The sequence below is a fragment of the Aulonocara sp. 'chitande type north' Nkhata Bay genome, linkage group LG4 (assembly GCF_057382095.1).
Source record: "Aulonocara sp. 'chitande type north' Nkhata Bay isolate Kocher_YH1m ecotype deep benthic linkage group LG4, A_spYH_male_GT1.1, whole genome shotgun sequence".
Lineage (NCBI taxonomy): Eukaryota > Metazoa > Chordata > Actinopteri > Cichliformes > Cichlidae > Aulonocara > Aulonocara sp. 'chitande type north' Nkhata Bay.
In genome coordinates, this window is record NC_141347.1 from 35,308,047 (window position 1) to 35,322,587 (window position 14,541).

General features: G+C 46.3%; 1 protein-coding gene across 9 annotated transcripts in view; it reads left to right on the plus strand.

The window, feature by feature from the left end:
* Positions 1 to 14,541, plus strand: part of LOC147333167 (RNA binding protein fox-1 homolog 3-like) — a 434,532-nt gene that overhangs the window by 399,107 nt on the left and 20,884 nt on the right. For 7 of the 9 annotated variants that reach the window (XM_086290156.1, XM_086290157.1, XM_086290150.1 and 4 more), the window contains 6 exons: positions 2,234 to 2,287; positions 6,253 to 6,345; positions 7,042 to 7,102; positions 7,182 to 7,235; positions 12,072 to 12,204; positions 13,359 to 13,398. In XM_086290156.1, coding sequence (XP_086146282.1) covers positions 2,234 to 2,287; positions 6,253 to 6,345; positions 7,042 to 7,102; positions 7,182 to 7,235; positions 12,072 to 12,204; positions 13,359 to 13,398 — 435 coding nt within the window. The remainder of the gene's footprint in view (positions 1 to 2,233; positions 2,288 to 6,252; positions 6,346 to 7,041; positions 7,103 to 7,181; positions 7,236 to 12,071; positions 12,205 to 13,358; positions 13,399 to 14,541) is intronic. The other 2 variants (XM_086290153.1, XM_086290154.1) reach the window with 2 other exon arrangements.

The window sequence follows — 14,541 nt, forward strand, 5'->3', positions numbered from 1 at the left end:
TGGGGGTGCTGCACGATCAGCCTCGGAAAAAGGAGCTGTTTGCTGCAACTACTTGGTACATTTCCCATCCTGTTTTTATTCTGCTCTGATCCGTAAATATTTAGGGTGCACGACCTGAAACGTGGTAGCGTTGATGAAAACAAACAGCTTGGTTACGTAGCATAAGCTCCGTGATAGCACTGAACTTACTCAGAGCAGGCTTCCACGCGGGTGCTTTGTTTACATAACACAGACAGGACAACAACACGACATTTGTTAATCGTGTCTATGCACGACTCTCCAATCTAGCTCAATTCAACAAAACCGAAGTAGACTCCCTCTTGTGGCTCTATTGAGTAATTGCACTTTAATTAGGAAGCAGAACACAAAACCAGCAAAATAAAAAAATGACTGCAGATGTATTTAATCAGTCACTAATATTTTTGCCCAATCACCATACCCCATTATGTACTGAGGGCAGATTATAATGTACAAAAAAAATGCGAAACCAAATAAAAACATTCAAATGTCTCAAAAGCACGGGAATGATTTGCTCCAGTTAAGCCGTAATTGAAACATAACGAGTTTGATAAATTAGATAAAACATGCAAACCCCCAGTATCATCATTCGATGCTTCTCTTAATGCTTTTTTATTTTCATACAGATATTGGATGGTTTTTCTAATCTATGGATGGATGCATGTAGCTGCAGCCTCCTAGATGACATCAGTCTTTCCCTTGTCCTCCCTCTGGAGACTCCTCCCATTGAAGCTATTGTTTATTGGGGCTGCTGATGCAGCTGTTTCTCCCCGTGTGTGTGTGTGTGTGTGTGTGTGTGTGTGTGTGTGAGAGAGAGAGAGAGATTGAGAGCAAGTAGGTGGGTGGGAATAGAAGTGCATGAGATCACTGGTGAGCAGCGAGCAGTCCCCAGCGCCATGTGGAAATCCACAAAGATGACTTCCTCTGAAACTAATTAATCGACGCCACAAGCCCATTACGCTCGGTTAAAACAATTAGCATCTGCACGTTGCGTGGGGGAAGCATTGTCTTCTCAGGCGAGAAAGGGGCATCACGCTGGGATATAAATGCCTGCGTGCGTGATCGAGCCAACGCTCCCCATTCGAATCAGTGGAGCCGAGCGCCATATGAAGCAGATGTGCGTCTAGGATCTATAGAACTAGTTTCAACACGAGCAGACGCATAGGGGAGAGGACACGCCCTGTGGAAACAGAGGTGGATTTAAATGACAAAGCCTGTTTTTGGCTTGGCGACTTGGTGCGTTGAGCTTGCTGCGTTCTTTGAAATGAGGGGAAACATACGTTTTCCCGCTAACCCATAAACGCTCATCTCCTGGAGTCCACTCCACTCACTCCAGCCAGATAATAGCCGGCTCCTCCTAACCCCTATTAGTGGCTCAGTCAAACGATCCATCCATTCCCATTGAGTGTCGACCACATGGAAAGGCCCATTTCTTCCCTGTTGTGCTGAAATGAAGGCGACGCGGACCGCTTGACAGGGTAATTACTTTTAATGAAATAATACAGCCATTGTAGACAGCAATTAAAAGTCGCTCTCACTCCACTCATTAAAGGAACTTACAGTTTACTTTCATTCCTCTGTTTTCTAATGATCCGAAGGCAGGCCTGTTAAAATCGAAAGGCTGCAGCGTGTTAACCCCCGGGGACCGGCCCTTAGGTCCTGTTGACTGCGAGAGCACACAAACAAAGAGAGGATGAGAGAATAAAGAATAGAAGAGAAGGAGGCTCTATAAACAGAGAGAAAGGTAGAAATAATCAACTAAACTCTTCACAAGACTCGAAGGAGCAAGTTTCCCCGAGGTGATCGCGGAGGTGTCGGGGTCCGCGTCTCAAGACGACATCAAAACACCGTCCGACGCCGCTCTTCTCTTTGTGTCGAAACAGGCGAGCAAACTTACATCATAAACACTGCCACGTAATCACAGATCAAGTACTTTTACGAATACTGTGATTTCATTTCGTAAAGTACCGAGAGACGCGCAGAGACGCGTTGCAGCGGCAGCTACGAGTTCTCTTTTCAAACCACGCCAGCGAGCTTCAAGAAGTGTTTGCTGAGCTAACAAATGCAAATTGACCACCATTTCCTCACAAAAGTAACATTTCCATATTGCCTTAATGGTTTTTCTTTCTCCGGTCGTCGTCCTCATGAATTTAGTCAGCGAGGCTTTCTAACTCCATCTCTTCTCTGCTCTTCTCTTTTTCTTTTCTCTCTGCAGCAATTTGGAAAGATTTTAGATGTGGAGATTATCTTTAATGAGCGAGGATCCAAGGTAAGTGAACTAGAACGCCAGCTGCTTCATTACCATGTACTTCTTCTGTTTCCTAATGATGGCATTAGTGTAGTGTGTACATTGGCTGAGAGTAGTGGTCTCTAAGCCTGGTCCTGGAGAGCTGCATCCACTGCCTTCCTGTCTCTCTCTCCCTATTGTTTTTGTTGTTTGTTGCAGCTCTCCCCCAAGTTGTGAATCATTAGCCCTGTCAATCAATTCATTATTGAGCTGTTTCACATTTCACTTAATCCAGCAACAGGCTGCAGGTCCTCCAGCATATGGAATTGAAACTGCTTGTTTAGAGACGGGGGTCCTCTTTGAAGCCTGGGCATTGATTGAAAAGGTCCTACATTATTCAGGTTTATCATTTTGTTTCAGACCGGATGAAAAACAAAGTTCTTTGTGATATTTACCAAATAAATGTAGTTTAGTTAAAATGAATTTGAAGGCTAATACCACGTTTATGAAAATACACGCCTGGAGAAGAACCTGCAGATCGAAACGCTGCCTCCAAGAGAATTGAATTATTAAAGTGAAGCTTAAGATTGTGTAGACGTTCCCCTTCTTTCTTACATCTATTACTTTTAACACACTTGTCCAACTTTGGGCAAAAAGAGCTTCATCTATTGGCCACAAGTTATTTTAAAGAAACTGGTTGGGGTGAGGACTGGCGGTGTTTGTCGGCTCTTTGACTTCTGTGGCACTCGGGTCGCAGCTTGCTGGTTTGTGCCGAGGTTGAACGTCTTTAAAAGAAGGATACAAACTTTATTAGAAAAGAAAAAAAACACCTCTGCAATACATCGGGCCATTATCTTTTTTCTAATTTTAATGTATTCAGACATTCTCATTGAGATTAAAATCTGTTTTTCAAGGGAGAACAAAAACATTAACAGGAACACAATGAGCAGGCAGAAACAAAAGAACACAATAAACAAGGAATTAATAAAAACAGCAGCAAAAAACATCAGATAATAAAGCTTTAGGAACTCTAAGGGGAACGTCGGTCTCCGGTTTGAGGTTAGTTTGCAGTACCTGAAACCTTTTTTACCCAGAGTAGTGCATGAGAATGTTTAATTAGATTTAAGTGTGATAAATAATAAAACTGATGAAGGGTTTAATTGCCGGAGTGCTGATGGGCCCGCAGAACAATACTGAATATCTCGATTGTCTAAGACAGGCTGTGGACGTTTGTGTTTACGAGTAGGTTCGATGTTGAATAGAAATCTTTAATTGAGTGTTTTCATAGTGTGTGACTGCCTGTGCTTTATATATGTGTAAAAAGTGCTTAACATGCACAGTAGGCTAATAGGCTACATTAACTTAACTGTTCTAAGTTATATTAAAAATACTAAAATTTGAAGCTTTTGCCCCTGATGACTTACAATGATAGAAACACTCGTCATTAGAAATGTGTAGATTCAAGTTTACTGACAGATGGCTGGATAATAGAGATTACTCTGTGTGTTTTAGGAAACTAGTAGGAAAATTTAAAAATTATACATTTTGTTTGTTTGTGTTTCTTAAACACAACTTAATACTATAATTTTCTCTTTCTCCGGTCGTTGTCCTCATGAATTTAGTCAGCGAGGCTTTCTAACTCCATCTCTTCTCTGCTCTTCTCTTTTTCTTTTCTCTCTGCAGCAATTTGGAAAGATTTTAGATGTGGAGATTATCCTACATTTGTATAGTTACACATTAACAACCTATGGATTTAATTTAACATCAATTAATTTAACAGTTAGTACCATTTAAAGTCTAGGACAGGTAGAGTCATATACACCAAGGTGGAGAATGCCACACAGTTGGTAGGCATTTTAAAGGAGGCTGCAGTAATTGCAAAACATCATTAGAAGACTGAATCAGTAACTCTGCAGGAACAGGATTGGGGCATATATCACAGTATCATCAGCAAAGAAGTTTATAGTGAGAGGAAATAAAGTGCAAAACAACTAAAAAAGGCCACAAACCAAAACCCTTATTTAAGATGTTTTTGAAAGGAAACATGACTTAAAGGGAAGTAAATACTACTGCTGGGGACTATTTTCAGCTGCAGACCTGGTGCTCAGTAGCAGAGCAGTGTATGTGTAAGCAGTGGGTCTTTGCGGTGACTCTGTGATGTGTTTTTAATAATTCATGGACGGCAAAGGGATACACAAGGAAGCACGATACTTTAGTTTTGTCTTTTTGTACAATTTGCCGACAAAGAAAAACGCAGAATGCAGACAGCAGTGTTCTTAAAGGTCACCCGTGCAGAAAATAAGAAATACTGCTTATAATTCAAGCTGCGCCTCCTTAAACAACATTGTGAACTTGCACACCTTGGATCATTTCTACATTTGTCTCAAAGATAATTTGTACTCGTAAACACGCCAACCAGCCGCCAGAAAAATGGCCACAGCGTTGATGCGTTACTGCAGTATCAGTCTCCCAACCAGGACAGGTGAAGCCTGCGGAGGTGTGAGCAGCCGAGAGCTACTCATCCAGCTGTTCATTTAATAGAGTGTACTAAGCTCCACAGCTTTCCATTCATAAAGGCGACAGGCTCCCTGGCTGGGTGTTGAGGCATGAATGCTATTGATTCCCATTCATACCTGGGAGTACTTTGGGCTCGTATACAGGCGTGCAGGGAGCCCCGGAACCAGGCGACGCTGCTGCACTCAGCCCCTTCTGCCAGACAAGATTGAGCACCGGATAAACCGGTCTCCTCCGCCCGTAACAAGCATTTATTGTTTGTGCCCTACAAAGCCATTACCCATGATGCCTCTCTCCCTCTTGCACTCTGTGTGCTATATAATGAACCTACCAGGCCATTAATAAACAATCTATTTCCTATGAAGCTTTGGCAATTTGCATTCAATATGTTTGTCTCCTTTGAAAAATGGTGGCTCCACTCTGTGCTCTTGTAAGCTAATTATTTGTGCATGATAAAAAAAAGATAGAGGGGGTAACCACAGTCGGGTGAATGTCCAAAGGATTAATTTTGCCCTCAATTCCTTTTTTGAATTTATTTCTTTATCTCTCTTTCCCCAAGGACAGGTCGCGTGTTATTTATGCTAGAAATAGCAGCCCGGAGATCCTGCGTATGCATACAAGATCACTCCGCTCGCCATCTCTCACATGTATTACATCCTCAAGCAATTATCAGGCAGCGCCGGCCATGCTCTCTCTCCCTCAGCCTATACCTCTATAAGTATATATAGAAACCACAGGAATGGGACTTGTTTGGCCAGAATATCTTAAAGCTTGCGCTATAGAGAGTCCAGTATCCCAGTCCACATAACTCAAGGAAGTGACAAACCCCCCAGGGGAGGCAGGCAGAGAGAGTTTGGAGAGGTTGGGTATATTTTGGTCGGGGTTTAAAGTCAATATCGGAGCTCTTCTCTATCACAGACGAGCATATTTGCAATGACACCATTCACTTTTCTTTTCTTTTTATTGTTGCATCAATGAGCCGGTGTAATTTCGCCTCCATAAAATGGCCCACCTATTAGTGCAGTGAATAAGAAACAGCCAGAGATCAAGTTAACGTGTCTGTTCAGAGAATTCATCCTCACTCCTTGTGCCGTTGCCCACGCCTTCAAAGGGAGACGGCGGCTGTGCCGCTGAAGTTGTGTAGATAATTATACGACTATTATGGCAGCCGCTGCTTCCTGACATTCACCCATGGCACCGGTGCTGTGCTGTTTAATTGGGTAAAGCAGGCAGGTTTGTTGGTGTTGTTGTGTGAGGTCACGTCACCGTTATCCTCTTCTCCTCGGATCTCTCTGTTTGCTGTTTCCTGACGCCTCACTAACTGCCTCTAATTAATCTGGCTGCTTACAACTCGACTCTGCTGCTCACCTACTCCTGTCTTCTCACCTCTCTCTCCCTTTTCTCCTCCCTTCCCTTTTCTTCCTCCTCTGTGTGTGTGTCCATCTTTTCCTTCTCCTTTGTCTCTCTACCAATGGCTAATGTGGTGCTCTCAGGGCTTTGGGTTTGTAACTTTTGAAACAAGCACAGATGCTGATCGTGCACGGGAGAAACTAAACGGTACAATCGTAGAGGGACGCAAAATAGAGGTGCTTTCATTTTTCCCTTTATTCTCATCTTCTCTTCTGCCTGCCTGCTGCCTTCTCAACTTACCCATAAACCTCTGCATAAGCATGCGGCTGCTCTGTCTGTGCGTGTGGTGCCTGAATGTATGCATGCATGACGGTGCGTTTAAATCCTTCTCGGCAGAATGCGGGATCCATACACGTCAACACCAGTTGTCCATCATTACCTGACAACGCAGAGTGAATGCATGCCATCAGTCGTGCATTCCCCTATCGCCACCGTTTAGTGTTGCCTGCTCTAATTCTGTTTTTGTTTACGACGAGCCGAGCCCGCACTCGGCCGTTCTCATCAGGTCAATAGAAGAAAATCAAAGCACTGTCTGTGTTTTGCTTTTGGAATCCATTTGTTTATCCAACCAATTCTGAGGATGCTTTTTATTATTATTATTATTATTATTATTCATACCTGTGGGTAATTGGTGCATGCTTTCCCTCTCTTTCCAGTAATATAATCATCTGTAAGAAAATTGAAATGATGAATAAATTCATGAAAGGGCGAACCAAAACTCAATCACTACAAACAAATTTACATAATCATTTATTTTATGAATCCGTCTTTATTCATCTTGGTTTGCTGCTCGCTTGTAGCTCGCCGTGGATACGCGGATGGTAAATGTAAAGGTCAGTAATCACAGGCTTTGTGTTTGCTGCTTGGAACAGGTGAACAACGCGACAGCACGAGTGATGACAAACAAAAAAGTGGCCAACCCGTACACGAACGGTGAGTGGCAAACTAAACGATAAGAGTTCGCTCGTAGTCGTCGCTGTGAGTCAAGTTTTTCTTTCGGTCCTCTCGCCAGGCTGGAAGCTGAATCCGGTGGTCGGAGCTGTCTACGGTCCTGAACTGTATGCCGGTAAGAGCCGTTTTCTGTGTTTTTCTCTCCACCTCCCGCTGTACGCATCGCACCGTACCCGAGGCCGCTATCAGTCCCAGTCTGACCCCTGAATTTCTACAATCAGGTTCATCCTGAACCTACTGAACATGAAATTCCCCTCGAATCAAAGTGAATCGGAGAGCAGCTCAGATAAGCAGTGGATGATCCAAGCCTCTCTGAGTGGCTGAGGGAGCCTGAGCCATTGTTTGCGCGGTGTGCAACTGTAACGCTGGAAAAAAAATGATTTCGAGAGCAAGCGCCCCTGCAACTGTTATCAGATTGTGGAGGCTGCTGCTGTGGATGGATTTGCCAAGTGCGCCAGATTGACTTTTACAGAGCTAACCGAATAAAGGAGATTGAGTGAGCGATATTGTTGGCACCTACCCTGTCGAAGGCCGCTATTCCTTCTGGTCTCGGTAATGGAGGAATGAGATGAGCTCAGTGGGGTTTTCCCTATCTCTCTCTGCCTCGACATGCCAGCTTTATTGCTGTATGTTATATGAACCCTTTGCATTTTAATGAGGGGGAAATGGTACTATTTCATTTGGAAGAAGTGCTGAGCACATCGCGCCACTTTAACGGCTTTCCTTTCTGCTCATTAGACTAAAATCTGTTCATTCCCCGGACAGCTTTACGGCGAACCTCTAAATAACTGTCCATGACAGAAAGCAGTCATCTATCATTTTTATTTCATCCCCAACCCCTCGCCCCCTCCGAGCCTCCTCCCTCGCCTCCCACTCCCCACCTCCCCCCACCAACATTCCTTTAGTTTCGACATCTCCTGCCGATAATTATTCACACACACAAACGTACGCTCGTCCCTCTCCTTCTTGCACGCTCAGGCACAAAAAACGTGGCGCCTTTTCTCTAAATTGAAAATCGGGACGTTAAGTAAGTCTCAGCTTACGTAAACAATAATTTCACTTGACCCATATCCACGCGCAACGCTAACACCTGCCCTGCTTCTCAGACCAAAGCACTCCAGCACACAGAAATAGATAACCTATGTAGAGCACAGACTCAAATACATGTCCCCTCTTCCATGCACACACTCTCTACTTCGCTCTCTCTCTCTCACACACACACTTCCCAAATCATCTCATAAATCAGAGGGAGTGTGGTCCACCACTCCAGGCAGGGGAAGCAGGAGGGGTTGGGTGATTTATTGGCTGCTAATTTTTCAAGTCGTCTTGACATGGCGCTGGAGTTTGCCAAGCCTAAACGACAACATATGCTTGCCAGCTGGGAAGATGGGAAACATAAATAAGAGATACATTTTTGAAACAAAACCTCCCTAATGAGCAGCAAAAGGCTGTTTTAACTCGCTAAAAAACAAACTCTGACCAGCTTGTTGACTGTTGCATTCTTCTTCTACTCTTCCTTTAAAAAAAAAAAGAAAAACATGATGACCACATTCAGGACATTTTCCAAAATCATCACAGCTACAGTTAATATACTTTTGGTGGGAGTAAAATGGGATATAAAGGCGATTAATCACTGTTTATCAGTCCTCATTTCTGTGCAGGAGATCAGTGAAATTGGTAGCCATAAATCCTGGCTCGGTGACAGCGCACTTCGTCTCCATTCGTCCTGGCGCTACAGGTTTATTGTCCTCAAAACCCATTCAGGAGAATGACGGATGAGAGCCTCATACCGGCTCCCCGCTCTTAACCTCTTCCAGGGTAGATTGGCTCCTCCTCTGCGTGGAGGAGGGGGTAGGAGGGTTCTCGGTAGGGTACTGGCAGCCAGCTCCAAACGTGGGTCCGTGTTCTCCGTTGCCACCTAATACCCAAACCTCCCATGGAGCCCTGCTGAAGGGGTTGCAGAGGACAGCGGTGTGGTCCAGAGAAAAAGAGGCATGGCAGTGGGGTTCCCAGTCAGATGGAGGGATTGGCAATAGCACATGGCTGTGGCACAAATCATAGTGTGAGGTAGCTGGTAGGCATCCAGTACCAGTGCTCATTTTTATCCTGTGTTAGCGAGCGCTAAACTTTTGTAGAACAAGCCCCAGAATCTGTGCTCCGCTATCCAAATATAGTATGACAAGAGTCTGGCTCCATCCATACAGATGCAGCAAGTAGGCGTGTAGCTAAAAACGGCACAAATGTCGGGACTCTGTTTTACGTTATTTGTTGTTAATGTGACATCATTCGTCAGGGTGAGCGGCACATCCCGTGCATATTGCATTCTCAGCTCATCTTATTGCAATTGGCAAACTTGCGCTGGATGTTTTCAGCACCATGGACAGCTGTCACTTAGAAATCCCTTCGTATGGCTCGGCTCTCCTCAGACTAACGCAAAGAGACTCTTCTCGGCAGCTAATTCCCAGGAAGACAGGAGATGAGTAGCTTTTCATTCACCAGTTCATATTTTTCTGCGACTAAGGTGGTTTCTTTTTTTTTTCTTCTTTTTTGAGGACTCGTGAAAAGCTACCAGCTGTGTAAATGACAGAAAAGAAAGGCTAATTGCCATCTTAACATATGTAGACAGATCCTCTCATTGTTGGAGTGTACTTTAGGGGGATAATTAAGCTCCAGACTCTTGATTAGATTAAACTGTTTTTTTGGTCCCCAGTGCGTGGATTAAGTGCTCATTGCCCGATGTATTTGAGCAGGAAGTATTAGAGAGATCAACCTTGTGGAAAATCAGATCTTTCTTTATGGGAGCCGGTTATGACCCCATCATTGGCACAGAGCGGGATTACCTCGGGTCCAACTGGCTCTGCAGGTATTGAGCTTTTCTCAAGTTGACACATATGACATACGAGGTGCAGCGTGACCCCGCCGCCCTTCAGCGCATAACTCATATTTTCTCCAGCCCCCCTCCCGGAAAGGGTGTTTGACTTTGGTGGCTAGACCAGGTTTGCGCTCTCATACGCTGTTGCTGTTGTTGCTTTTCATGGGCTTACCAAGGTGTGACAGCGCCTTTGATTTATGGGTTATTATTGAAGCAGTGTAGCCTATCGCCAACTCATTATGAGTTTACATTCACATACATCACCGCATGCATATTGCATACAAATTTTAAAAAAAAGAGAAGGAAGCAATTGGGCTTTGTGGGAGCCCAGAAACAGCGGCGATTTGTTAAGAAGAGGGCAACGCACCTCGAAAACTATCAAGGATTGTTTTTGCCCTTTAGCGGCCGTGCTCAGACGTCCACTGCTCCAAAAAAAAGGAGGGACTAATTTAAATGTCAAGGTCAGCGTTATAAATCACCCGGGAGGCAAAGGGGGCACCGTCCCAGTCCAGGCCGTCCACGGGTGTGTTGGCAGCAAAGAAAGCGCCCCGCACATTGGTGGGCGTCACCTGGCCAAATGAGACGCAAAGTTTGAATATGTGTGCGGACTCACTAATGGAGCGTGATGTTAATGGCAGAAGACATTAAACCGGGCTCTCTGTGTTTTTAAAAGCACCACTAATCTGTCTCCCTGTCAGCTTTATTGAAGCAGCGAGGCTAGGGTGAGCATCGTCCATTAGGGTGCTCACTGGTCTCGACCAAATGCAGGGCTGGCGCTGCACACGGCAGAGTACCATCAGGCTGTCACTCCCCAGGCACAAACCCATACAGCACCGCTTACCTACGAGCTGCCATGGAACTTCATTGTAGTCTAGTTTGTCGGAGATTGCGAGGGACTGGCGGGTCGTCTGAAACAGGCCGGATGCGTGTTATTAACCCGCATTATTTACCCCAGCCGAGGCACCGCGTCACCCCACCAAACCAAATCAGACTCGAGCTCCACATCACAGAGTGATCTGTGATTGGGGAAAGTGAAGCAGTCCGTGATGAATTCATCCAAAGCGTGTCGCGGAAATGAATAAGGCGAAGAGTAAGGTGAGGAGAGGGTGACGAAGGGGCGTTTCTGGGGATAAAGAATAACGGGGCTGACTGTGCTGTGATGGACCAGACGTTGGGGGAGGGAGAGAGGGCGAAGACCAGAGGGAAGGGAGCAGTGAGGGAATTACAATTGCTGGAAAAGTAGAGGCCAGCTTAATCATGTCTAGAGATCAGTGTGTTTGTATGCACCTCCACAGCCTGTAATCAGACAGCCAGTGGACCGATTGAAGGTTAAGTGGAGAGCTGACGATCACATCGGCTGTCCTCTAATCTGCGACCGTGGCTATTTTGTCGCACCGTCACACCAACCCTTACTCATCACCCCGAAGCCTTTCACCCCAACTGACCCTTTTCACGTTCAGTGGTAGCCATCAGCAGAGGACAGAGCATGTGGCTGTGCGATTGGCTAAAGATGGTCCCAGATGGGTTTGGAGATGGGGGTCATGCTGAGGTTTGGGACTTGGCTGTCCTGCCCATCTGCTCCATTTCCCCTCGGGGAAGTTCAGAACGTCTAGTCAAGTTGTTCAACAACCTTTACCGCCTGTTCGTCTCCGCCCGACACCGAGAAACGCCCTCTACCTCTACCCCGTCCACCCTCCCGCTGCTCTTTGTTGCTAGCCCATTGTGTCTAAACTATGCAAAAGCCGTGGTGCGAAACTAGTGGTATTGCATCCATTACCTGCCCAGCTTCAAGGCTGCCCCTCACCAGGCATTGGGAAAGGATGCGTACAGCAAATGTGGATCCTTGCTGAGTACGGCACAAAGCAGCGAGCTGGGAAAGGGGAGAGTGCTCGATGAGGCGCACCTAGAAAAGATTAAATCTATTGTTTCCTTGTCTTCCCTATAATGCATTCTGTCATAGGGAAAGCAGTGCCACACGTCTCTCTCTAATGTATTCTGTCATAAGGTAAGCAATGCCAAGTCGAGGATGTTCTCTGAAAGTCATTTTCTCTTCTTCTCGTGTGTGTTTTTGTTCTATAGTAACAGGATTTCCCTACCCTGCCACAGGCGCTACGGTGGCCTATAGGGGTGCCCACTTGCGGGGACGGGGACGGGCTGTGTACAACACATTCCGCACAGCTCCACCTCCACCACCAATCCCAGCTTACGGAGCGTGAGTACTGACCCTCCGAGGCCCGGTTCGGGTCGCATGATATTTTTGTCTGGTACGATAAGTTTTGTCTTTTCATAGCTGAGAGTTTTAGCTTTTATACACTCTTTCAGACATCAAGACAAAATGCGTGTTGTGGACTGTTCCTCCTGATGCAAAGTAGCACACGACATCATCAGTGTCAGGCCGTAACTGGGCTGATACTGTGTAGTCTGAACACAACGAACACTTTTTATATAGATAGCTGTCGTTTGGTTAGATTTCACGCTGCAGTATGAATGAAACTGTACCCAAGACTGCTCCGACTGAATTTATGCCCAAACTTTGCTTTTCTACTCATAATTTAAAAGAAATCTTTCTGTTGCGTCTCAAGACCGTGCCCTCCTGCAGGAAACCCGCTTGTCTAACATAGCCAGGCAGCATTGCTGCTGTAATTTTACATATTTTTTTATCTGCGGATATACATAACCGAACCCTGCCCGTCCTTACATTTGTACAGCGTGTGTTGACAAAGGAGTAACTGACAAAGTCAAGGTGAGAGCTGCGATAGTGTATTACCAGTCAGATCTCACTGGACTGTGACCGGGGCCCGTGCTGATCTCCTGGCTTTATGCAAGCCTGCCTCGCACTCGTCTCTTATCAGCGCTGGTCTGTGTGGCCGTGGGAGAGGTCTGACGGAGGCTGGCCGCTGCCCCGCCATAGCTGTCTATCTGTGATTAGATCTGGATCTGTCTTAGTGCGGTGGGACTCGCAGCTGAGACTGGAAATCCCACATCCCCATTCGCCTCCTTCCCACTCGGGGACCCCTTTGCTGCTGATGGCAGCCGGTTGATTTATATAGCCTAGTCATGTGACGCAGCTCCTTCACTGCCTTCTTTTGTCCTCCCTCTCCACCGCCAGCCCTCCTGATAGCAACTGCAGCAACTGGAAAGACAAACAATTTTACCAGAGCAGAAAATTGGACAGGGATGTGAAACCGTTACACCTTTCAGTTTGTGTCATTCATTATTTGTGGTACAGCGAGCTAAAGCTGCTAAGAGCTGACCCCACAGACCTGCAAATGGTCAAAATAGGAAAATTGGCAAAGGCTGAGAGTCGGTGGGGTCGGATGCAGTCCAAGTCAACTAACTGTGCTTTCCTGTTTCGCACGTTCACAGGGTGGTGTACCAAGATGGCTTCTACGGTGCAGAGATCTATGTAAGTACAGTTGACTTTTCTTCTAGATGAAACAGAAGTAAAACAGACAAGAAGCCCAGCCCTGGAGACAAAAACGTGATCTCCTCAGCCCCCAGCCTCGCTGCCAAGCCGGCGTCGATTAGGCCTCCGTCTACTGTGCCAAGAAACTCAACAACAAAATTTAAAACCCCCTCAGCTCCTCCCTCCTCTCCCTCTTTTCTTCCTATGATCTCAGACTTTGGCAAAGAGGCAGACCCTGACTCAGTGTCCCATGTCAAGTTTGGTCATTTATTCCTTTATATTTGTCTGGAGGTTTTTAAGTCCCCCCCCCCCGCCGCCCTGCCAGCTTTCTTTCTTCTTGTTACCTCTCTGGTGTTTTTGCATTCACTCCCAGGGTTTGGCTGGGATATCCCCTGCTTGCCCCAGGGGGTCTGCGCAGACCTGAGTGGAGCCGGTTCCTCCCAGCCATCAGCAAGTGGGAGATAAGAGAAGCCGCAGATAAAGGGATTAACTGTCCCTCTGGAGCTGTCTGTGCAGGCAGGGTCACATCGGGGGCCGGCCCTGCTGCACCTCGCCCTTGACAGAGAAGAGCGTGGACTCTGTGGAGATAATGCTGAAATTACCACGCTGCCCCACTTTGACACGAGTCCAAACGTTTGCGAGGAATGTAATTTGTCCCTTTTGGGTTTTTTTTTTTTCCACCGCAGTGAGATGACTGTCTGTGCAGCAGCAGCAATGACAGTTCCTTCTCACTTTCACCCTGACAAAGACCGGTGTCTGGGAATGAAATGCTAAACCCAAGTGATCCATGACTTACACACCGGCCCGCACGATAGGGCCGTATTTCACCGGCTTTTGTTGTAGGGACACCCACCACTGTGGAAGAGACCCGGGCTGTGCTCTGAGCGATGTTGTTTGTCTCTCACGCTCATTTAGCCACCTCCAGCTAAGTCCTACACAGCTATGTCCCCTGACCGAGGCCTGGCCAGGTCGGTCCATCACTCAAAGCGTCAGGCCGGCCCCTGGTGCTTTACTGCCATTAGTTTTGGCAATGGCCACTGCATTGCTTCAGACTGGCTGAGAGTATGTGAAGGTCTCGAGTGACCAAGAGGGAGCCGTCCCACAGCCCTCAGTGTCCTATACAATCATTCAGTGGACACTGGC